Raw genomic sequence first — 26,598 nt, forward strand, 5'->3', positions numbered from 1 at the left:
GAAAACAAGTGTTTTTTTTTTTTTTTAGTATAAGTGTTTCCCATGCAATAACTAAGACATATTTATCATGAAAACAAAACAAAACTATTGATTACCAGCAATTCGTATTTTACTAGGCATCCTGTATTTTCACTTGGTAAATCAGGCAACTCTAACGCTAGGTACAAAGGTACATCCTGAGGATTGTGTAGGTTGTGTAAGAGGACCAGGGACAAGGCCTTAAAGTTATCAGTAAGACAATTCATAAAATGAATATTAGTTACATTTGTTTCTGATTTTGTAAATGGAAGGAAGCAAAGATTCCCTGTTAAAATATTTTCATTTGTTAAAGTATTTTCAAAACAAATGACAATGCCCTTAGCTCCTATAAAAGCCATAAACTAATCAAAATACATTAAGGAAGAAATTTTGCAAGTTTTGCATTACCTATATCTTATAACTGTAAGCCATCATTGAATAAAAAGGTTTTTAATTTTTTTTTCGGTAATTTTGAGACATTCCCTCCCTTCCTTCACCTTAACCATAAATCCACAGCATTGGTGATAAAAAAATATTTTGTGCTGATTTGCTATTTAATAGTTAATAAATCAATTTGAATTAACAATTTCAAGATATTAGGATATCATCCAAGCCTATTAAAATAAAATAGATCCTTTCCTTTACTGAAATCTTTGAGCAGGCATTTAAAAAATTTACAGTGTTAAAAATCAGATTTGAAAAACAACCATTATGTTTTAGGATCATTTTAGGTTTACAGAAAATTACAGAAATGGTAGGGAGAATTCCACACCCTATTTCCCCTATTATGAACATCTTACATTAGTATATTTGTTACAACTAATGAGCCAGTATTGATACATTATTATTAACTAAAGCCCATACTTTATTCAGATTTACTTAATTTTTCCCTAATGTCCTTTCACTATTCCAGGATCCCATCCAGGACACCATACCAAATTTAGTCTTAACATCTCCTTGGGCTCCTCTTGGCTCTGACCAGGTCTCAGATTTTCCCCGTTTTTCATGACCTTGAAAGTTCCAAGGAGTACTGAGCTACATATTTTGTACAACATCCCTCATTTGGGATTTGCCTGATATTTTTCATATGATTAGACTGGAACTATAAGTTTTGGGGAAGAAGTCACAAAAGACAAACGCCATTTTCAAAACCATCACATCACGGGTATCAGATGGATTTTTTTAATTGACAATTTTTATAAACTGCTTACTTATATTCTTAGAAACTAAATTGTATTTTAATGCCCTCAATTCAGTATTACCAGCATATCCAGTTTGAAGAAAACATTTGGACAAGACTCAGGAGCTTCAATTATATAAATCAATGACATTTTCATATGAATTCTAACATAATTTAGAATGATCATGTCACATTTTAAAGTTCAAGAACAAAATAATCATTGAAACTTAGAAAAGAGCCTCATGAAAATATTAGAACATTTTTGTTTTCCTTTAAATCAATCAATTCTATATAGCTTAAAAAAAAAACAAAATTACAAGCTTAGAGCTAAGCTAAACAAAACAACAAAAACAACAAGAACAACAAAAAACCCAGAGGAGATTGAATCAATGATGAAGGTAACAGTAACTGTCTATGGCAGAAAGTGACAGACTGCATCCCACTCCCTAGGGCCAAACACACCAGCTGACAGTTCTGTAAATTTCACAGGGATTTAAGTTAATTCTTTCTAGCCCTGCCAACTTTAATCCAATCAGCGGTCTCCCCCATGACCCAAGAGTTGGCACATCTCCCTGAGTACTTGAAAACACAAGAGAATTTGAATCTCTTATTTGTTATTAACCTACTAAATGGTGAATGGCAGAAGGAAAAAGTACACATGTTACTTTGCAATTATTAATTAGTGCCTCGATTAATGAGATTAATGACTGGGTTTCAACAGCCATTTTTGTAGGTCAACGAAAGTTGCATGTCCGCAATTTCACATGGTTCTCAAGGATACAACTCTCAAAGATACAGCCATGTAGGCCTGGATTTCCCAGAATGACTCATAAACGAAAATCTTCTCAAGGCATGTACTGCCCTTGGGACACAAGCAGGTGAAGGTACCACTTCTCTCCCTGAATAAGATTCAAAACCAAGAGATGAAGTTATTAGCATGCTGAATGTCAACAGCCAAACATGTGAGAAGGAGATGGAATGCCTCTTCCACTGATCTCCTGAGGAGACCAGCATCTGAACATGCACCCAGATGACACCTTTTTGGTCACACACCGCCAAATTTCTCCCCAAGACTAAACTATGTCAATTACTTTCAGATGATTTACGGACCGATTCAAAAGCTAAAGGAGCAGACAGATGCAGCCAATACAATAAGAAATAATTTAATCCTGGGACGCCTGGGTGGCTCAGTTGGTTGGACGACTGCCTTCGGCTCAGGTCATGATCCCGGGGTTCTAGGATCGAGTCCCACATCGGGCTCCCAGCTCCATGGGGAGTCTGCTTCTCCCTCTGACCTTCTCCTCGCTCATGCTCTCTCTCACTGTCTCTCTCAAATAAATAAATAAAATCTTAAAAAAAAAAAAGAAATAATTTAATCCATATTTTTGCTTAAATGGGTAACAACAATATAAAATAAAACAAAAACCTTAAAATAGTCCTGTTAGTTAAGAGAAATCGCCTCAATCTAACGATACTAGTTTAATAACGTTAAGCTAATTTTCTATGTGGAGGCTTTATATTTTTCAAAGACATAATTTGACTAAAGACATAGCTAATTTAAATTAAAAGAGGATTTCATGATAGCAGAGTCCAAATGTGAGATATGAAAGTTTAGAAAAGCAAAAACTTATTTTTCTGTTAATGTTAACTCTAAGTTACAGGCATTTCCCATATGAGATGAAATAAAAGTAAGTATGCAATCATGAAAAAAATCACTCTTGAAGTCACATAAATTGGCTTCTGATATTTTAATATGTTCATGACACATTAACATATATTCTTTATTAAGTCACAGAATTTCTAACATATATCATTCAAGGGCTTATGCTAAGAGTACCATTTAGATAATGTTGTCATAATTTTAAAATAATTTACTTTTCTTTCAGTTGACAATATTCCAGATCATAGAATGTATCTTCAATTTAAATATAACAGGGAAAGTAATATAAATTCACCTTGAGAAAATAAATCTACTTCTGATAATCCTATGTGATCACTTTTCCCATTTTTGCCTACGTTCACCAATACTTTCTCTTAAGATAATGTCTGAACAAACGAGTATCCTAAAAGTTCTCCTCTAAATCCAACATTTCCCTGTGTATCCTATTCTCTGCTTTCTCTAAGATGATGAATATTGTTCAAGGAAAAAGTAAACCTTGTACGTGTCTATTCTTTTGTTCTAGAAGTAAGTTTAATGTCCTCGTGCGACAAAACTCCTGGCATATTATATTCCATTTACTAGGAGATAATCTGCCTTTGAGAAACAGCCTGCTATACTTGAGAATGCCAGGAAATCACATGACAGCTGACCTGGTAGGTGAAAGCATTATATTAGATCCGCACATGGAAACGCATCAGTTCTTCCTAACTAGTCATCACTTTGGTCTCTGACATTCGTTCAGTGATAGATGATCTATCTTCTATCTTGTCTTCCTGTTTTAACATATATCTGTGATATGATTCGATGATTACTGCATATTAAAAATTTATCCTACATAAGATATCTATATTGAAGCCAGGGAGGCATTAATCCTGGTCAGTTCCTACTTTTACCACATCAGTATAAGATGAATTTCAAAGTCTTTTTAATGACCAACCTTCAAAGAGGTTGCATGCTAATGGGGAAAGACAGGAAAATAAACTTGCAAACTGATAAGTAAATGAGAAAATTTCCAATTCTCTTACACGTTGGGAAGAAAATAAAACAGGGTATGTATCAGGTGAGAAACCAGAAGGAGGATGAGCTTTAGCGAGATGTGCAGGAGAGACAGAGAGAGACAGCCAATGTGGCTGCCACGGAACAAACCAATGGGAGAGGAAGTAGGTCAGGTAAGACAGGAAGGAGTTGAACTTTTTTCTGTGCGTGTCATTGCCAGGGTTCTAAGCAAAGGCAACATACAAGTGGACACAGAGGGAACTCTCCAGCTGTTGTAGAGATGAACTTCATTTATTCTTCTAACAGATTTCTTTTATTTATTTGAGAGACTGAGATGGCAACAGAGAGCACAAGAGGGGGTGGGGAAAGGGAGAAGCAGGGAGCCTCACACGGGGCTCTATCCCAGGACCCTGGGATCATGACCTGAGCTGAACACAGACACCCAACCGAATGAGCCACCTAAGTGCCCGTGGTGACGAACCTCAAAGAAGCACAGGAAAGGCTGGCCAGCCAGGAGTGTGCTACAGAAAGCTTGGTGAGGGGTTGGGGGCTGGGATCAGCGTTTTCAAGAGTGAAGGTGGTAAGAAGGGACAGGTTCAACAAAGTGAGGAACATCCATGTAATTCTTCAAAAATATTATTTAAAAAAGACTTTTGGAATACTGTATGTTAATCAATATGGAAATTTGTACCCAGGTATTCTGTCTAGCGTACTGTTCTGTGTGTCACATTCTATAATTTATAAATCAAAGAAAAACACTTAAAGTGAACTAAAAAAAAATCATTTAAAATGCCTTAAATAAGGACTCAGATCATCCGTGGGTGATGCCCACTCCCTCAGGTTCTACTGCAATATCCAACACCTCAAACCCACCACCCCGAATCTGGGCCTTCCTGGGCATTGGGACCTTGCTGGCTTTACCCTGTGGTCGCCGGTACGGGTGGCAAGTTTGCATCCCCACGAAATGCATATGCTGAAGCCCTACTCTTTTAATGGGATGATATCTGGAGCTGGGGATTTGGAGGTAATTAGGGGTGGATTAGGTCATGAGATGAGGTCCTCCTAAAGGGATTAGAGATCTTAAGAGAAGAGGAAGAGAGAACGATACACGCACAAAAAAATGCCATGTGAGGACACAGAAAGACAGGGGTCATCTACAAGCCAGGAAGAGAGCTCTCCCAGGACGCCGTTCGGTGCGCATCTTGATCTCGGCCCTCCAGCCTCCAGAAGTGTGAGAAACCGATGTCGGTAGTTTCAGGCCTCCCAGCTCTCGGGAGCTTGCTATGGCAGCCTGAGCCAGCAAGACTGACCCTGCAGGGTTTTCAGGTAGCGAAGTCCTTCCACCACCGCAGCAGACAAGCCATGGGACATGTTCCCTAACGTCTGTGACTGAGGGGAACACGGCACCTTCTTACTTTTGGATTTAGGTAACATTTATGGCCACTGCGCATGGCGCCCTGTCCCCTACTCAGGGCTACGGAGCAGCCTAGACACCCGCTGCCCAAATGTTCTACCATCTTCTCCTGGGGCGGCACAAGCAGCTTCACAAATTCTGACATGACGATATGCTCTCTAATTCCGTGCACGTCCACGCGTCACAACACCTGAAATCTCACACTGCATCTGTATTTTTTAGCTTAACGCGTGCGTGCAGCTTAGCGTCTTAACATGCCGACGGCCAAGTTTTCCCACACGCCACCGGCATCAACGCCAAGTGCTGGGCGCCCCCTGCGTGCACCAGGATGACCCACCTGGCCACACTGTCCTGCCTCCTAACGGAGGTCCAAGCAGTCCAACCAGTGACCCCCAACTTCAGAGATACGTGAGCGGTAAACGCAGGGGTAACACCGCTCTGCCGACAGGAAAGCCAGGAAGCAGAAACTCTGAAATGACTCCTCCGGTATACAGGCAGCTCTTGACTGTAAACCACGGGCACACATATTGAAAACTAATCAGGTACACCCAAGAGGAAAGAGAAGGATCCCTCGCAGACCACAAAGCGCTTTGCTCTAAAAAGTAAGAGGAAGAAAAAGCAAGGGCACCAAACAGTGGGAGAAACTGAAAATAACTCTGAGGTCAAAAGCATCTTCTTTGGGTCAGAGCTAAATAAAAAAATAGATAAATAAAATTTAAAAAGAAAAAAAAAAAAAACCCTCTAGCCACCAAATCCTGAATCCCCTCATCTCAACCAGCTCCCGTGATGAGTAACGGGCAAGGAACAGCATGTATATTTCAACTCAGATGACTATCACCTAAGGAGCCTCTGAGAACAAGCAAAAATGACACAACCTACTACTGGTTCTAAAATCTGTTCCTTTGTTTTCAAAATTCTCAGCCACACTTTCAAAAGATAAAACGTGGGGAAGCACTTGTAATGACTAACGTGCTATGAAGCTCAAAGGACTAGCTTTGCTTCTATTTCCTCCCACACCCCGTTCAGCTCAAGATAGCACCTCGGGTCAGGCTGTCACCCTGCTCTCCCCCCACACCCCTGCCCCTCTCTCACCTGCCATTCTGGAGGTCGAACCACTGGGAGAAAACGCATATTCTGAGGAGTCACCAGGAAGCCACATAAACGCATAGTATTCCACCGTGAAAATGTAAAGTCTTTATGTGCAGTACGGAAAGCTCTTGAGTCTTAGTTGCAATTACAGAATACATTTTAACAGGGTTGGCACACACGTGGGGGAAGGATTTCGGAGAAATGACAGGAAATAAGGGGGCGTGGCAACCTGAGCTTGAAACCCGGGTTTGAGCAGGACAGAGGTAGCTACTCTGCAACTGGAGAAAATGGCTCTACCACCCAAAGGGGTGCAGATCATCTGGCCCTGGAGTAGCCTGCCATTTGCTACTCTTTAAAACATATTTGCAGGGCACCTGGGTGGCTCAGTAGGTTAAGCCTCTGCCTTCGGCTCAGGTCATGGTCCCAGGATCCTGGGATCAAACCCCGCATCGGGCTCTCTGCTTGGCAGGGAGCCTGCTTCCTCCTCTCTCTCTGCCTGCGTCTCTCTGTCAAATAAATAAATAAGATCTTTAAAAAAAAAAAAAAAAAGATTTAAAACATATCTGCTTCTTCAGAATTCATACTCAGCCCAGTCTGTCCACGGAATGGATTCCTCCATGCCCTGTTGGCCGGCCCATCAAAAACTCCGGTCGCCAAAACTAGTTTAAGCTTCCTGCTCCCTCTCACTGCTTAAAATTTCCACACTTCTTGTCAAGGGTTACTAACCGCTTACCCCTCTATCAGAAGTTACCAGAACAGTCTTCTGTCTCCACCATCTGTATTTGTGGATGAAGGAGGGATGTCACCTAAGACCAAGTTTCCCTAAGGGTCAGTTTCCTCTTCCCCCAAATCCTCTTACACTCTGTTTCGTTCGGGGGTTCACATGTACAAGCTACGAGCACCCCAGGAACTTCCAACTGCTACCCCAAGAAACAAAGAATCACTACAATTCATCACGCAACCTGCATGACTAAAATGATTTTAATAATTAAAATAATTAAAAAGCTAAATTAAAAAGGAGAGAGAGAGAGATCTGTGTCTGAAGTTACTACAAGCACAAGCAAAACCATCATTAGCCTCTCAGCCTGAGTCCCTAAAACTTTACTCCTCACTGAGTAACACACTCGCTGAGGGGTTACCAAGTTCCCTCTGGCACTTCCTTCAAAAGTTTGGAGAACGGGGAACAAATTAAGGCTTTTTTCATAACTTTACACATGATTTCTTCCTATTGGCAGCCTACAGTTAGAGTGATAAGAATTCTCTGAAATTTTGTTCAAAGTATTTAAGGAAATATGCTCAAAAAATGGAAGCCAGCTACAGTTCACACTTCTAAAACTGTTCTGATAAAGCCTTCCAGGCGCCAGACTCGGCAGCCCACCAGGAGAAAAAATAATATTCTGGGGACATTTCTACAGACTTCAATCTCTGAGGAACAATAGGGCTTCATTTTTACTACTCTTTTAAGCAGCACATATCTGTGCAAAAAAGAAAAAAAAATAGAACTTTTTTGGAGTCAATTTGGTATGACACAATTTTTGAAGTGGTATAAGGCAATAGTAGGAATTACTTCCAGGGATGGATAAAAGAGAAATCCTCCTCTAAGGGATACCCGATGGCATGGAATGTAGCCATATCTTCACAACCATTAGGGGATTAAGCATTTCATAACCACATTAATAATGGAGGCCAGAGATTTAGTTTTACAGACAAGAAAATCTTTTGACTCCAGCCTATCAAAAAAAAAAAAAAAAAAAAAAAAAAAAAAAAAAAAAAAAAAAAAAACCCTGATTTTGAGACACAACACAAATTTCAGGGAATCTATTTCATACATAAGTGCTTGTTATGATAATGCTTCCCAAAGCCTTTCTGCATTTGTGATTATCATATCACATCCACAAAAATACTGTAAGTGTTGGCTGACCCTAAGAAGCAAATGACAAAATAGGTCCAGGTACAAGGTCACAAGAGAAAGCAACTGATTCCATAATCTGGGTCCCAGAATTCGGAATCCTAAGCCAGATTCCCTCCAGAATGCCACAGTGGCCCAGTACCCAAAATGCACCAAAAGCAACTAAACAAACCCTTGTTTATGAACCAGTTTTGACAATGAAAACAAGATTGGAGGGGCGCCTGGGTGGCTCAGTGGGTTAAGCCTCTGCCTTTGGCTCAGGTCATGATCTCAGGGTCCTGGGATCAAGCCCCGCATCAGGCTCTCTGCTCAGCAAGGAGCCTGCTTCCTTCTCTTTCTCTGCCTGCCTCTCTGCCTACTTGTGACCTCTCTCTGTCAAATAAATAAAATCTTTAAAAAAAAAAAAAAAAAAGAAAACAAGACTGGATATATGGCCCATCATGATTCATGGAGTAATTACTATACACCAATTAATACCCTAGGATTTGAGGATCAATGATAAAAAGACAGATGACCAGTCTGGAGTGGAGTGGAGAGATGCATGGTCCTATGTGACCAGAGAGAAAGGAACATGATGTACTTGGGGGCACACATAGGATATGATACAGAAATATACATACAGGGACACCTGTGTGGCCCATTCGGTTAACCATCTGCCTCTTGATTTCAGCTCAGGCCATGATCTCAGTGTCCTGGGATCAAAGCTCCACATGGAGCTCTGTGCTCAGCAGGGAGTCTGCTTCAGAACTCTCTCTTCTCCCACTGCCCCCTGCTCGTTCTCTCCTTTCCCTCTCTAAAATAAATACTCTTCTTAAGAAAAGATACATATGTGTGTGTGTATATATATGTATGTATCTCTGTGGGATCTGTGAAATAGAAAATCACATATTTGCCTAAGAAGGACGTCCTAACTTACTCTTCCCAAACAGGCTGAAACACCCTTGGGCACGGCCACCTGGAGGACAGTTATAGCACACACGGCTTCCACCCGTGAGCCCCAGGGTGAGGCAAAGAGCTGGCCTGTCACGTTTAGGTCCCTGAGCCCATACAGGCGTGTAATTATGCTTCATGTGGAGGAAGCAAAGGCCAGAATTAGGGAAAAAGATACGTGATCTTTATTGTTTAACAGTAGAAATAGTCAATAAGGTGTTTGAGATTCACAAATATACTAAGTTCTTTGTTGTGTAGGTGAGGTCCACAGTCTCTTTTTTTAATAAGATTTTTTCTTACTTATTTTAGAGAGAAAGAGCATGTGTGTGTGCAGTGGGGGAGGGGAAAAGGTGGAGGGAGAGGCAGAGACTCTCAAGGACTCCATGCTAAGCACAGAGCCTGACATGGGGCTCGATCTCGCAACCTTGAGATGATGACCTGGGCTGAAACCAAGAGTGAGAGGCATAACTGACTAAGACCCCAGGCGCCCCGAGATCCACAGTGTCTTGACCTGCCTTCAGAACAACCTGAAAACACAGGAATTATCCCCCATTATCAATATCGACACTCAATATAACTTATCCACTTGCTTAAAAAAAAAAAATAGACAAGATATGGACTCAATCAAGTCAAGTTACGACTATTAAATACTCCCTCCACCATTTGCTCCATAGCCATATTCACTACTGGTACACACAAAGTCAGGAAGCAAGCAAATGTTCCCTTAAAGAGGACACCGCCCCCCCCAGGAAAAAGGAACACATTTAACTATAAGCTTCAGAACTGTGTTTTTAAAATGAGGAATAAACTGATAAAACATGGCAAAGGGTAATACAACTACCTTAGACAAATAATATAAATCAGTAAAAAATGAGGCAAAAACGAGTTAAGAAATATGCAGAAGATACAAAAAGACAATTTACAAAGAATTATGAGAGCATCATAAACTTATGTAAGATTTAACATTAGCCATATTCATAGAGAAGGAAATTAAATCACAGGAAAACACAATTTTCCCCCTAACTGGAATGTGTTGCCTGGGTTTTGTCTTTTTTTTAATTATAATACCCAGTTGTTGAAATCACGGGGAAACTGGCACACTCCTCTCTCACTGAAGGAAATGTAAATTACATAATCTTTCTGCAGGACAAATTGACAACATATATCAACAGCCTTGAAAACATCCATATCTATGAAGTAACCTACCGAAAATAGCCTGATGAGAACTATTTAACTTTAATCACAGCATCATATATCCCACCAAAAAATGAAAATGCCACCAATCTCCCAAAATAGGAAGTTATTTAAGTAAATGATGTTATGTAAAGGTATGGAAAACAGACACTAAAAATGAATGCAAATTATATGAAAAAAGCCACTTTACATGTTAAACAGTAACAAAACAGAATATGAGGAATCCTCTGAATTTAAAAATGTATATGGATTAGCATTTCTACTAAAAAGAGTCATTTCTGTGACTTGAGATCATGCATGAACTTTAGCTTCCTTTCATCACTCTTGTATTTTCAAATTTCTAATGATCATGCATTACTTTTGAAAACAAAAAAAAGAATAAAACACTATTCAAAAAAGAGAAAATATTTCACTAATACACTGCACAATTCTCAGGAAGACACCAACTTGCTAAACCAACTCAGTACATCTCTTAATTTAAAAACAGAGAAAATCAAGTTGTAGCACTGAACAGGATATATGTAATATACACTCAAAGGATGTATGTTGTTAGTTTCAGCCAGGCATTCAGCTAATTAACGAAATTTTTCCCAAAGCAGAAATATAATATTCTTTCCAAAATGTGAAGGCATGCTTTTTTTTTCTGTATAATTGTGTAACACATAACAAACAATTGTGTTTTTGATGGACAGATAATAAACAAAGAGCAAAACACTTGAAACTTTGTCATTAACACTATGTTATTGTGTTTGTATGGGTGTGTCTATGGGTATGTGTGCTGGGTATCATATTCAGTACAGTTTTCTGCTTAACCTTCTTCACCTCCGGTATCATGAACACTTCCCAGTTTCTTGGAAGAGATAACCCCTAACTGTGTAATGTCCCTTTGGATAGAGGTGTCTTACTCTATGGTGGCACTGAACATTATTACTTTTTTGCAACCCAACTCAAACCAAAGAGTTTGATCCACACACTACAAGCCCCAAGCTCCCTGCACCACCTTTCTCGACCTGGGTAAACATGACATGATTTCTACTGTCGCTGTGACTTTTCAGATGATGCCCATTTCACCGTTCTGCTTTTCTGGAGCTCTGCTCCACCTCCTTATCCAGCGACCCAAAAAAACAAAAACCAAAAAAAAAAAAATTTAAAAACCACAACAGAGTCAGCACCAGAGAGGACTGTGTTAGAGACAAGAGACTGGATTTTGGTTTTCTTAGATTTGGGAGACTTGGTTTGCTGCCAAAGAAGTTGCTCTTCCTGGAAATTAAATTATTGCAATTCTGAAGGTAAAGACTGCTAGGTTACTCTAATGTTTGAGAGTCCAAACAAAATATTTGAGAGAGAAGAATAAAATTTATTTTAAGAAGTGAGCTTTTTTAAGGTTGAGTAGTCATGCTCGGAGTCAAATAAAACACCATGTTTACTTAAAAATTCACTTTTTTCTTCTTTCCTGATGGTCCATTTTTGCTCCTATTAAAAGTTTAAACATTAAATACCAACCAAACCCTAATTATCCACACTGGGGTAGAAAGTGCTGTAGATAACAGCTCGCATGAATTTCATTTATATATGGTTTGGGAAGTCAGTTTATGACACTGTCCCTTTTATGCCCAATTCTCACCACTTACAAGGCCATCCAATTACTGACAAAGTCTAATGTGGAGAGCAGGGAGGGAACACGGAGAATGAGTTATTTTTAAGTTGGCAATACATAAATCAGCTGAATTTCATGGTCCATACTCTCTATAAATCAGCCAGGACATTAGACACTCTCCTGATAATTCCTGATATCGTGTCAAAATACCATAAAATATTTAAAGAGTTCAACTTCTAAGCAAAATACTGTGGAAGCTATTATATCCAGAATTCTCCAACCAGAATTCTTTATAAACCATGTCAGTGAGGAACACTTCTTGCCTACTTCTGATATTTTTCCAGGTAAAGGGAACTTAATTCATGTGACACTCTGGCCTCTCTCCAACCCTTCACTTTCTCGGTTTCTGAAAAATAAAGGAAGCATCTTGGCTAGTTCCTTCCTTCCTCCCTCTAGAGATCTTCCTGCCTGCAGAGAGGCAAGGCTAGACTCTAGGGCTCAGAGACAGCTCTGTCCCTTGGCCTGTGGGAGAAGGCCAAGGTCCTGGGTTGTCATCTGGCCTCAACCCAGCTACGTCTAATCAAAACTGATCATTTCACCCATAGTGGCTAATCCTTTACTTCTTTTTCTCTCAAAATACCAACTTCTTTCAGAAACTGTAAGGGTCCTGGGATGCTACTTACTAGGTTTCCTAAGGACACCCCAAATCCACATTTTGGCACATTTTATAATTTAACATAAATGTATGCCTTTTTGGTGATTTATGTTGTTGCACATTTAAAAGAAAAAAGATTACAGTAAGCATTGTAAGATTACTTGAAACCTCCAAACCAAAAGAATAAGCTATATGAAACATGTATACAAAATGCATTTTCTTAATATATACCTACTGTATCAACTTTTGAAAGACAGTTATGATAATCACAGCTACTAAGCAAAAAAAAAAAAAAAGTTATTAATGAGAAAACTCTAGCCCTTACCTACGCAGAATAAATGTATTAGCTAATTTCAATGATAGAATTAAATTCTACCTATTCTTCATCATCTAATGCTACAAATTAAGCATCCCAATCAGTAATACGTTATCATGTGAAATATGTAGAAATTTTGACATTTATATTTATTTAACCAAACATAATTGGCTCACCACTTACTTTGAGCCAAAAAACAGAAAGGTCTTTTATTATAACACGTATTTTACTCTGGTAACTTATAATTGGCACTTCCCACAACAACACATAAATTTGAATATAAATAACCGTATTTATTGTCAAAATGTTTTTCTGGCTTAAGATAAATTAGTCTCTTGTTACAGAGGTCACATTTTGTAACAAATTCTAAGATACATCCAAACGTTATTTTTGTAAGAATTACGTTGCTAAAGATCATGCTTCTTCTTTGTAGGAGCTGGGCATGTTCAAACCCCGAGGAGCTGGCACTTTACTGAATGTACTCAGAGGGAGGTAACAAGTGAAAATTACCATGTGTTGTCCAAAAGGTACCAGTGCACACACTTTTATTTCAAAAAGTTGATTTTAATAGGGGGAGTGGGTCTTCTCTTTAAGGTTTCCTCTTTTTTTGTTACAATGACATTATGATGGGATTCATTCCCTGTGGTTCCCAACAGACCACATGTTTAAAATGTGACCTCATATAAAGAGAAGTCATGTTTCTTCAACTCTCTATAATATTGTTTGTACAAATCTTATAGAAAATTTTCTATTAATCGGGTGGATGATATAACACTAACAGAGAACATCAAAGTTTTATAATTTCTGGCTCTTTGATTAGAATCTTTTTCTATTTTTTTTAAGATTTTATTTATTTATTTGAGAGAGAGAGTAGCAAGAGAGAAAGAGCACAAGCTGGGGGAGAGGCAGAGGGAGAGGGAGAGGGAGAAGCAGACTCCCCAATGAGTAGGGAGCCCAAAGCAGAGCTCCATCCCAGGAACCTGGGATGACCTGAGCCGAAGGCAGATGCTTAACTGACTGAGCCACCCAGGTGCCCCTAGAATCTTTTTTTTTTTTAAATAATGGTGGTGGGAGATATAACTGGCTTTTCTTTTAACTTAACTAATATATATTTTAAAATGTAAAGGACTGGTATGCTGTAGACCAGAAAACTCAATATACTTTATGCAAACCTACATAATAAAATAATATTACAATAGGAATAGGGAAAGAATATATCCATTTAATAGCTTTTGTTAGAGAGGGTGGAGCCCTGTATAACATTTAGTAATACCCAAATGAAGTATAAGTATCTTTCTTAATAAACAGATACATGTCTCCTGTGTTTGCCTAAATGAGTATACTTTACAAGCCACTTAGGCTTTTATCTATTTTATCCTGAAATCAATCTCTTCAGATATTCTGTCCTTTCCTTTTGTACCCATGTCACAGCTGAAAAAAAAAAAAATAAACTGAGCTTAAGTCTAAGTCTAACATAAATGGTCAAGGACACAGCTAAAAACAGACACAGTTGGGATCCACCCAAAGCCAGAGCTCGCTCCACACCTCTGTCTGCACCTACGCAAAGAAGAATCCCAAACAGCATTGCTCTATAATATAAACATGTTTCATTATTTTAAATATGTATTTTATATATAATATAGAGGTTATACATTATACAAACACACACACACACCCACCCACACACACATATAAATAATCTTTGTAGGTCAAAGCCCAACTTCTTCCTCTAGAAATATATTTCTGACATGAAATGACAATTAGTGGAATAATAAGTTCCAAAAGATGTAATTCATCTTGCAAATAACTTCTCAGGAACCTCACCAAGGGATACACGTGAACATGTATCTAAGATGAAACGCTTCTAGAAAGTACTGTTTGCAATTTGTCAAAAACTAATTGATACAGAGTATAACTTCAATATCCTAATATAGCTAAGACATTTCCTACAAATCAATTAACTGTGATATGGAGCTTGAGATCATACTTAACAGCTATATGATCAAAAGATAAACAATTGGAAGTGTCATCACTACATATTTTTGTTATGAGTCTTAACGTTTTTAATGGACTAAAAGCACAGTACGATAAAATAGTTCAGTGAGTTTCCAGTGTCAGAGGCACTGTTTGTGAACATAATTAGATTCATGAAACCCAACCAGGCAACGTATTAATCAGTGGGTTAGACTGGCAGACAATGTGATAGAAGCTATTTATCTATGACACATTTAATATTTTACATTAATACAAAAAGCTGTGGCTTTGGCATATAATCAGATAAACTTGAAGCCAGCAACAAGTATCGTGAACTGTTCCCACTCAAATTAACTTTTCACCCACATCCACATAACACTTATCACAAAGCCATCGAAGTCCTGAGAACACCTTTGGAATATGGATGATGAAAACCATCATGGAAGCCAACAAAGAAATTGGCTTGAAAATGTATTTCTAACCTGTGAATCAGCCATTAAAGACGCCTTCTTTACCACGCCTTCTGTGACAATACTGGATTTAAGAATATCTGCCTGAGTTCTCTTGGTAGTCACGCTCTGAATGGTCATTCAGAAGGAACTCATTTTCTGAATTCGGTGGTCCAGCTGAAATACTCGCAACTATGTGACATCTTCTAAAGATAAAAATCTTTATTAAAAAAAAAAAACTTTCATCAAAAAAAAAAAAACTAGCATCACTAATTCCCCACCACAGAAGTAAAAGCAATGTTTCCACAGAGAAACAATCATAAATGACCGTCCAAACCTTCTGTGGATAGTCATGAGAAAAAGAAGAAGGAAAAAAAAAATTTGGCAGTTTGCAATGCAACAGTTTCCACTTTAGTCCAACGGGCTTGTTACAACCAGATACACTGGTCCACAGAAAGTATAGCTGACTTCACCGACAAATTACAAAAAATGATTTTAAATGAAGCTTTTACTGTTTTCGTACATAAGGAAAACCAGATCAAATTACAGAACTCACCAACAATCCCACCTAAATGCATACCATATCAAAGAGAATTTGATAAAGCACCACGGGAAGTAACGAGTTCTATAATATTTTCAGGAGAGCCCTGCATATTCAATTGTATGTCAAAACTAATGTTATATTTGAGAATACGATTAACTTCATTTTTAAGTTTAAAGGTCATTATGAAAGTGACATTATCCTTAGAAATTTTTTAACAAAACTATAAATTGCCTTTTCCTACTAATTTCATTGGAATTTCATTTTCTCCCCAATGAACCATTTCACTGGGAGAAAGTCTTGGCTTGCATTCTACTGCGGAAGATGGGGAGTTGATAGAAATATTGTAATTTGACAGTGCATGACTTTTATTACAAACAATGAAAACATTAGTGACAGCTATAATGATTAGGTTGTACAACTACACAAACATTCACCAAATTAAATAACTCCTTTCCGCAAGACTATGACAATTTTATTAGAGCAACAACCTCATGTGCTTACTACAATTGCCATTCAATCAGGTGGTATCACTTTCAATCCACAATATACCATAAAACTCACATACACAACACATGTAGTTTTCTCCATGCTCTTCGGCGGCTCTCTGCACACAAACCTAAGCACAGAACAACATCTACTAGTCCTTTAAGAGTCATGTTTAAAACTGAACAGCAGACTGAAAAAGGAAAAAAAGAAAAAAAAAAGGAGCATCTCCCTCACCTTGTGCTTCTTTTTGAAAGAAATTTTATATTAAAACAAAGCAGCGAGCACAACAATGTGTTCAAAGCACTCTTGGGGAGTTTTTCTAGATGTGAATAAGGTGGAACTAACACAGTAGAACACACAGAGCTAACCACACCGTTCAGCCGGCTCCAGCCCTATGCAGCTTGCCAGTCCTTCCTGCAACGCTGAGACTTGCTAGTTGTATAATTACAGGCCTTCCCAATTTCACCATCTAACTCGGAATACAAGCGTCTTCATTCAAGTCCTGAGATCCTGTGACCCACAGAGCAGTAGGGATGCCACTTAACATTTTCCCCTGAAACATTAAAAATGGATTCTGCGTGTGGCAAAGAATTTAAGGCAGTTCAAAGCATCCAGTCCCTATTTGAGGATGCCTGCTCACTCTCCCAGAATAAGCCCCCCAAATCACGCATAGGTTCATCCCTGTAATTCCACATGAGTCATATCAAACACTTCTCCCTGGGATTTTAGAAGTGGTGCAGCTTGGAAGCCTTTGAAACTGGTAGGTGAATTACTAACTGCGAGGAGACGGACTGGGCTACCACCGGACTCGGAGCTAGAGGGAAAGATGCACAATGAGAGAACTCTTCGTAGTTTAACCACCTCCCTATTTTCACGGAAGTCGGTGCAGAAAATTGCAAGCATCTTAAATATTGGTCACATAGTTCCGAAAAGTGAAAATCTATGCACGTCAGGCCCGACAGCAGGCTTATAACATATCCCTTTTCTACACCAACGTATTTGCTTGATAACATTAGCCATGCATGTTAACAACACCTTTCAGGGCCAAAACAAATCAGATCAGTTCAACCAAAGCACACAAGGGGAACAAAACATCTTGGATCCACAACCTGCCCCTCTTTTTCTGTACATAACACACCCTTCACTTCCCCTCCATTTACATCTCAACACAACTTTAGGCATTTTGGAAGTAGCTGTTCTTTGTTGGAAACACACACATAGACACACACACACATACACACACACCCCCAAAATCCCTAAGACTGTTTTCCTACCACAGGACCAAGGAGGCTGCACCACCTCTCCAGTGACTTAATTCTGAACGTAGTGGCTCGAACCAGCTGAGCAGCAATCGATGAAAACACATTACACACCAGAATAAGAGGAAGGTCGGCGAAAAAGAAAAGCAGCTTTGCTTTCAGCCATTAATTACCGATCACCCAAATATCGCATCGCAATCTCCCACACACATGCACAAGCGTTCCGAACCTGGGTTTCAGGCGGCGCTTTCCAGAGCCTCGCTATCTATTGTCAGGACGCAGAAGCCCCCGAAACCTGTGAATCGAGCTGAAAAGGCTTCCTCTGAAACCGCTAAATATAGACCAAAGGGGCTCTGGGTCTGGCGAGCAGCGGGAGACCGAAGAAACGGCCATGGACGCATATGACTAAGTATTTCCATTTTGTTCTAGCCAAACATCGTAATGACATTGAACATAAGGGCAAAAGACTAGAGGGAAGTCCTCCCCACCCCCACCCCGCCTTCTCTGTATATTAGGGACGTCATGAAGGCAACGGGTATGTTCTTGAAGGTGGCGGGGAGCAGTATTGTTGGTGTTGCCCTATATACGCCTCCGCCGGGGGAGAGGGGTGGCGGGGGGGGGGGGGGGAGCACGCAAGAAGCCACTTGCTAACCGCTCCGAGAAAGGCACTAACCCCGGTCCCCATTCCAAGCAGAGCTGTCTTCCGAGAGGGGACAGGGCGCGATCGCAGTCCTCCCCCGGCTGGCAGGAGCGCGCGGCGGCCGCCAGCCGGCCGGGAGCAGAGGACCAACCCCCACCGGCGGCGGCGAGGAGGAGGACGGCGAGGAGGAGGACGGCGCCGAGGAGGAGGCTGCGCCTGGCCCCGGCAGCCGAGCGAAAGCAACTCACCCAACGGCGCGGCGCCCGACTGCTTCCTGGAGAACATGCACCCGCCACCGGCGACAGCTCCTCAGTCCGGGAAAAGGCGTGCGCGCCGCCGCCCGGCTTCAGGGCAAGGTCCTGACCTTGCCCAACTGCAGCATCTTCCGCTTTTGTTGTCTGAGCGCGGCCGCGGGACGGGCGATACTGGCGGGGAGCAGGGGCGAGCGCCGCGGGGGAGAGGCGGCTCCCGACGCGAGTGCGCGGCGCCCGGCCCGGCGGCCCCTCCGAGCGCGGCGAGCGCAGCGCCCCCTGCCCGGCTCCGCGGACTCCGCGGGCTCCGCGGGCTCCACGGGCTCCGGGCTCCGGGCTCCTCCAGGCTCCTCGGGGCTCCGGGCGCCGCCGCCGCCGCCGCCCCCCGCGCCCGCCGCTCCGCTCGGCCGGCTGCCGCCGCGGGCGCGAGCCTGGGGCCGCCGCGGCGCCGGGCGCCGAGCGCTCCCGTGCTGCGCCCCGCGCGTGGCCCGCGCCACCTGTGCTGCCGCCGCCGCCGCCGCCGCCGCCGCCGCCGCCGCCGCCGAGGGCGAGGCTCCTCCCGCGGCGCGCGGCAGCCTCAGCCTCCACCTATGCCTCGGCGGCCGGCTCGGGCGCCCGGCTAGTGAGGCAGCGTCCGCCCCGCCGCCCAAACCTGCCCTGGGTGCCGAGCATGCCCAGTGCCGGCGCGACCGCGCGGCGCTTCGCCGTGCGCATTCCACTTCTCCTGGTTTTCGCGGCAGCAGCGGCAGCAGCAGCAGCAGGGGAGAGGGGAGGAGGCCGCGGGTTGGGAGAGGGCCGAGCATCCTGGCGAACGCACCGCCTGGCCTCGAGATGGGCGGATGCTCGCCACCAGGAGAAAGCTGGAAGGGACCCGGGGAAGGCCTGGAACCCCGGGGAGGGAGGGGGCCGGTTCCTTCGTTCACGTGCAAGAAGCTGACCGTTTATTGTGGTGGGGCAGATGTCAGCCTGCAAACAAAGGGGCAAGGGTGGCGGGGGTTCTAGAACAGCCTGGGGGTGCGTTGGAGGAGGTAGGGGACAGGCTGAGCGTGCATGCCACTGGGTGGAGGTGAACGTTCTGAACTCCTGCAGTTCTAGAGCAGGGAGGGCAGGACATCCGTCTGCGCTCTTCCCCACCGCCGGTCCAGTTTTGGTCACCTCCAGCACTTAGATGAGGCATGTTTTCGCGGATGGACAGACTTTCTTCTTAAACAAAACCCCTCTGGTTTTGAATCTGGAATGTGCGTAAACTTACTGCGAGAAGGACCTTTGTCCGCTCTGGCACTAGAGTAGATGGCCACGCCAAGTTCAACTCCTCTCGCGCCCCATCTTGTGTCTTCCTACTTCTGCACCTCCTCTTCCTCCTCGTCCCCCTTTCCCAGGCTAAAATGGAAACCTGTACCTGTGCCTTCTGCACAGTTTTCCTATAGATCCTGCATTGCTCTCTCCACTTTCAGACTGGTTTCCTGATCACCGCACGGTTTGACAGCTCATTGACCATTGACACTTCTCTTTGCCTCTCTTGCTGTGGAATAAAGCAAGCAGAATCACCATGGTGAACGGTGAAACAATTGCTAGAAAACAAGACCCATGTCATGTGCCAAGGAAGTCCTCGGGGCCTTCACCCGTGTCCCTGTTTCAGAAATCACGACGGGGCTCTCCCCTACTGCCTTCGGAAGACTTGGGCGGGGGAGGGCAGCCTGCCCGGGGGAGGGGGGGGGACCAGGGGCAAATGCTCTTCCTACTAATTATTAAGCCCCAGCTCACTACCCCTGACCCTGTAGATCCCAGAAGGTCTGAGATTGTGATCTCCACTCCAGCCAGCCCCAGAACTGGTCCCGGAGACACAGATAAGCATGAAAGAATACAGGAAGTTGTAATCAGAGGGATTTGGGGACTTATTATTCTCCCTAACAAAGTGCTTCTCTTTTGTTTCAGAAGAGATTACCCAAGAAAGTTAAATGACTTGAATATTTATCCGGGGCTATTCTCTGTTAAACTCTGATTTGAAGTAAAAGCAAAGGAAAAAAAAGTTTTAGGCAGGTTAAATAGGTAGAAATAAATGCAAGGAGCAGCGTATTAAGACAAGGGGTTTTGACAGCAGTGCAGATGTTCCTTTTTAATCTCCGAACCCAAGGACAGAAGTGTGTATATACAGGCGCCGCGTCACCTCCAGAGGTAGTGCTCCGGCCTGGCTCCAAGTTTTAAAGCCGGCTCCATGTTAAAGACTCCTGAACCCTGTGAGAGAAGACACTGCAGGGCCGTTTTTCAGCAGGTGTTAAACTGTATTTTTTATTTCAGTCCTCAGAAAGGCAGTTCAATTACTGTGGAGTACTTGGTACAAGACAAATTAGCAGCCCCTGTATCCATTAGGCCACATTATATTTTAAAGGATGTTCTGGGCTCACCTTACCCTCGGTCAAATTTTCTTCGGGGGTCGGGGGAAGGAATTGGTTTTTTACGTGTCCTCTTCCTCTTCACGTCTTTTAATTCAAGAAGTCATAGTGGAGGGAGGTGTTAGGGGGAGGTTAGTTATACTTGGAAGTACATGCATTGTTATCATCCACGGGAAATATATGTGTCTCTTATGCCTACATAGATCTAAGAAAACAATTTTCTTAAGTTTCTTAGAGTTATTTCTTGAAATGGAATGGTGAATCCTTTCCACTAGCCGTAGCCCTTGGAAACCACCCACAGGCAGTCCCAATACACTTCCTTAGAGTGGGGGTGAGGGGGATATTTAAAAAGGGTGGTGAAGCCCTGAACTACTTTGATTTGCACTGTACCTAATTTCATTGGAACATTTATGATTTCTATTCATCTAAAATAATTCGTAACTTAAGATATTATTAAATGCACAATTAGATAATACTGATATATAAAGTAAAATTATTATGTGTAGTGTTAGGTCTTGGAACGACTCACTGCTGCCATCTTTTGCCTCCTGCTTCTGAAAGTTCACATACAAAGGAACATTCTGAATTCCCTAATTCACTTGGAGACCAGAAAATTATTAGCTTATTATATTCAAATTAGAGCACTCAGCACTAAATGAGAAATCTTTATTGTGTTTTTTCTGTTTATGTATCAAAAGAGTTATAGGATATAAAATTCATATCTAAATAGTAAGTACCATATCTCTTGGTTTTTCAAATCACTTACCAAAATTTGGTACAAATATGTTTTCATATGGGACTTTAATTTTTAAGCATGAAACCCCATAATTCAAAATATTTTTATAAATGCACATATTCTATTTTATAGTTCAAAATATGCCAATTTTCGGAGAGTGAAATGTTTGATTCAAAGCAATTTAAATAGCGCACTATATTTTGTTGTTGAGGTTCAAATAAAAAGATAATATTCCTGTCTTTTTAAAGGGAAGTACGCATTGGTAAACAAATGGAAATTTCTTAACTTGGGAAATTAACTATGTGAGTGATTGCTGTTGCTGTCCAGCATTTAAATAGGGAACGTAATGACATGCTTTCAAAACTGACAAGTTTGAATTTTAAATCAAATTCATAAGAATTTCTTCAGAAGTAATGTCATTGTGGGACACCCTGGCGGCTCAGTTAGTTGAGTGTCCACCTTAGGTTCAAGTCATGATTCGAGGGTCCTGGGATGGAGTCCCTCATTGGGCTCCCTGCTGAGTGGGGAGCCTGCTTCTCTCTCTGTCTACGGCTCCCCCAGCTCCTGCTATCTCTCTCTCTGGCAAATAAATAAATAAAATCTTTTAAAAAAATTAAAAAGAAGTAATGTCATTGTACACATTATATATACATATTTGGGGGCTGGTAAACACTATTGCTGATCATGAAAGATTGTTATGGACAATGGTACTCTGTTTTTAAAGGCTTTCAAAGTAGTTAACTGATTTGACTTAACCATTTTGGTTAAGATCAATGTGTGGGTCATTTCACGACTTGATGAGCAACTTCCCACTTTCACATGAACTGCTTTTTACCACTGCTGCCCCTCACGATGACATTACTCATGTATTCATTCATTTATCAGCAGATGTTTGAATACCTACTGTGGCTCAGAAACCGGGCAAAATTTGGAGACTCAATAGCGAACAATAGACAGAATGACAGATCCCTGTCCTTGGGGAATTTATAATTTGGGGTCATGAGATAAGAAAAGAGGAGGCACACTGAGGAGGTAACCACACCCAAATGTTGTTATTTCTTTCTGATTGTCTCTTTGCTTTGGGACATTGATGATTCTTCTGTTCAATTCCTTTTCCTCAATATTTTCTCGTTGTTTTTTGTCTCTTCAAGGGATTTTGTTTTTCATGCCAGGACAGAGGTAGCGTGGTGAGGGGATAAGCCCTCAAGGCAGAAGCAGAGCAAGGAGAGGGGCAGAGAGGGTGTGTTTGCTGAGTGAGAGCTGGAGTCCTTGGAGATACAACGGAAGCAGGAGTCAGACGGAAAGGAGGAGTTGGGCATGGGCACCAGTGAGGTGTCCAGTGGAGGCCTCTACTTGTTTCAAAAATCATAAGCTGGTGCCAAAACATCTAAATTCAATGTAGACTGGTCAGGCATAGTGAAGGTCAAGCATTATTGATCAAAACCGGACAGTGGGTCAGAAGTCTAAGTCGACAGGCATTGACAAATGGCACATGCAGAAAGAAGACATCAAACGATGGAGCTGGGCACAGAATCTTGGTAACAAATATTAGTATCAAGGAGAAGGAAACTTTATGCTATGATTTAATGTATCGGCAATGTTTATATACTTAATGAGCTTCTTCCACTGAATGAAGAAACTGACTCCCCAGATTGACTGACTTGAGGCCTCTGGACAGGAATAGGAAGAAGAAACTGCATAAAATGAGATTCAAAGCATGGAACAGGGGAGTTCTTATCAAATGCATCCATTCTTTCTAGATTGATTCTAAGGCAGAGCTGATTTAGTATTAAATTCATCAACAAAATTTCGATTTTTATACCAAACATCTAGGTTAATGATTCTTAATGGAATCATTACTGCCTATTTAGGAAGTATTTTAGAAATGTGTGAAAAGGTATTTTTTTAATCGTCACTAACATTTAGTGCCCACAAGCCATGCCTTGTAAACATTCTGCAATACAGGACAATCCTCCAGGAGGAAGAATTGCTCGTATCCTTCCTGATGCAGTAACGCAGTTATCCGCTGGCGTTAAGAAGTACTATTCAGAAGTACATAAGCCTGCAACGTTACTCCATTTTACACGTTTACAAGAAGTATTTTTGCATGGAAATGCCATGAAGATATAAATTACGGAAAGATTTAACATTGTTTTGATCAGAAATTGACCAAGTCTGGTTCGTAAAATTCAGAGCAACACCTCACCCAAAGGACACTCCCCTACTAGTCTGTTGTTACAGCCGTTACCAACACAATGATGCTACACACAGGGGCAAGGATAGCTTTCCTTTTTTTCTTTTTTAAAGATTTTATTTATTAATTTGACAGAGATCACAAGTAGACAGAGAGGCAGGCAGAGAGAGAGGAGGAAGCAGGCTCCCCACTGATCTGAGAGCCCGATGCAGGGCTCGATCCCAGGACCCCAAGGATCATGACCTGACCCTAAGGCAGAGGCTTAACCCACTGAGCCACCCAGGCACTCCAAGGTTAGCTTTTCTAGTCTAGTTGTGGCCAAGAAAAAAAACATAGTCTTTTATTTTAAATACATTTCCTTTATTCTTTTATTTCTTTTTCATTTCTTTTTTTTTCATTTCTTCCTTATATTTAGGTTGGGTATAGTATAGTTCTTTAAAAACCAGTTAAACCTCTTCTCAGGATAGCAAAGTGGGCAGATATCTGTTATAAAAGTGGGGCACTGTGTTTCACTGGGTTTAAGAATGAAGCACCTAAATGATTCACTTAAGAAGATCGATAGAGTATATTATCATCACTTACACTGTAGCTCCAAGAAGAAAAACTGGTTTTATTAAGAAAAGTTTGGATCTCATCACCGAGCCTTTAGAATCCGGTAGACTGTAAAAAATAATAATTAATCATGTATACAAGTCTCAAAACCTGTCTGCACATATCGGATGAATCCACAAATTAATGCTGATTTTTTTCCCTCAGTCTTACAAACTCAGATTGAGCTTCTTCCCGTAATTCTAAATATTTGTCCACATCACCAGCTTATTGTGTTGTTTTGCTTTAGAACTTTGATTTGGCTTTTCAGATTCATTTATCCACTACTTTCTCAATTCATTCTTCTGATTAAGCTGAAATGTTTTTGATTAAAGCCCAAATCACTGCTGATTGCCATTCCAATGTCTATCCTCCATATCTTCCTTTTGTACAAGACCCAAATTTTGTCCCAAGCTGCACGTGACCAGCTATGAAACACTTACTTCCCAGCCTCTCTTGCTGCTCTGTGTAATCTGTCACACAAACGTGAAGGTCTGAGGAAGGCTTCAGAGAACGATTTGCTTTTGTGAAAGGGATGCTCCCCACTCCTGCTTACTCCTTCCTTCTTCCTATATTCTGAAATGCACATTGCAGGCTGGACTTGAACTTGCCGCGCTGCAAATAGGAATTGTCCATAAGAGTAAGAGCCACAGGGGCACCTGGGTGGCTCAGTAGTTAATTGTCTGCCTTCGGCTCAGGTCATGATCCTGGGGTCCTGGGATCAGGTCCCACATCGGCCTCCCTGCTCAGTGGGGAGCCTGCTTCTCATTCTCCCCATCTCTCTGCCCACTCATGTGCTCTCTGTCTTTCCCTCTCACACTCTCTCTCCCCCAAATAAATAAAATATTTAAAACTAACTAAATAAATAAAATTCTTAAATTTCCCGTTCTCTTACCTATAAGGTAAGCAAAATCCTTCCTCTCAGACTGTTGTGAGAAATCGTGAATCAATCTAGGGTAAAAAAAAAAAAATGGCACCATGCCTGGCACACAATGAGCAATTCACAACTTCTGGTTACTATTAGGAATGACATTAAAACGCCCTCTTACTTCTGTTTTCCCTCTCCTGCTATACCAAAGCACTCACATTATCTGATTGCACATTTCTTATTCAGTCATCAAGACTCAGAGGCAATACCACATTGCCTACGAATACTTTTCGTATTCATTTTTTCCTAACAAGCATCAACAAATTACTTTCACATGCAAATAATTATATCTTACAGACTAATGACGAGAGTTGACACCGATCTTCATTTGTACATTGGTTGTGATTATTGTTCTCACTGAGTTTTCTGGAATTCACAGACACATAGTATCCACACCAAGTCAAGTGGCTTTCCTAGCTGTGGTACCTACTGAAGGTATATTTCTTTACATGCTTTGTAAAGCATACTGTTTCATAAGTCTGCTGTTTACCTTGTATGGCTGCTCTGCACAATTTATCCCTTTCATTTATCTGTTGATAATAATGTTACCAAATAACTCCTATATCCTCTGGCTTTTTCGGTATACATGGAATAAGTACATGACCAGATATATTTTGTGTTTCTTGCAATCACATTCATTTTATTTTCATCTTTTCAGTAGTGCCAGTGTAGGAGGACTTCTTAAGGAATCTTCCAAATAATTGAATATTATGTCTGTGTAAGTATTTGGATGATGATTTAGTGTTGCTTATTGTAAAAGTAACAAATTCTCAATCATAAATAAATTAGAAAATGCAGAAAATGATGAAAAAAATATGATCTCATCATCCAGAACCAAAACAGTTTGGCTTAATTATAATCCACAAATGCACATCCTCTTATTCAGTTAAAATTATATTTCTGTGATTTTCCCATTCCATTTTTCATGACTCCACTTCCTTTTCTAAGGTTAGATCATTCTTTATATAGCCAATTTTCCATTTTATACAGTTTGGCTCATATTACATAATTTCTCCCATGATAAATAAAGGCTTAATGAAGTTTATTTTCTCAAATTATTTGACACTATATACATCTCAATTGAAAAATAAACCAGACTCCTACTTCTGGGTAGAATGGAATAGCTTGTGGAAGCCCAATGCTTCTGCTAAAAACAATTAGGATTCTTGAACAAAAAAAACAAAACTATTTCTCTAAA

The 26,598-nt window shown here is 41.1% G+C and overlaps 1 protein-coding gene across 3 annotated transcripts in view; it reads right to left on the minus strand.

Annotated features, from left to right (window-relative positions):
- Positions 1-18,878, minus strand: part of CTNND2 (catenin delta 2) — a 915,285-nt gene extending 896,407 nt beyond the window's left edge. For 2 of the 3 annotated variants that reach the window (XM_047730983.1, XM_047730982.1), the window contains exon 1: positions 18,559-18,875. In XM_047730983.1, coding sequence (XP_047586939.1) covers positions 18,559-18,595 — 37 coding nt within the window. In that variant the 5' untranslated portion in view covers positions 18,596-18,875. Of the gene's footprint in view, positions 1-18,558 lie in introns of all 3 variants that reach the window. The other variant, XM_047730985.1, reaches the window with a different exon arrangement.
- Between the last annotated feature and the right edge of the window lie 7,720 nt (positions 18,879-26,598).

Source organism: Lutra lutra, chromosome 5 (genome assembly GCF_902655055.1).
Source record: "Lutra lutra chromosome 5, mLutLut1.2, whole genome shotgun sequence".
Lineage (NCBI taxonomy): Eukaryota > Metazoa > Chordata > Mammalia > Carnivora > Mustelidae > Lutra > Lutra lutra.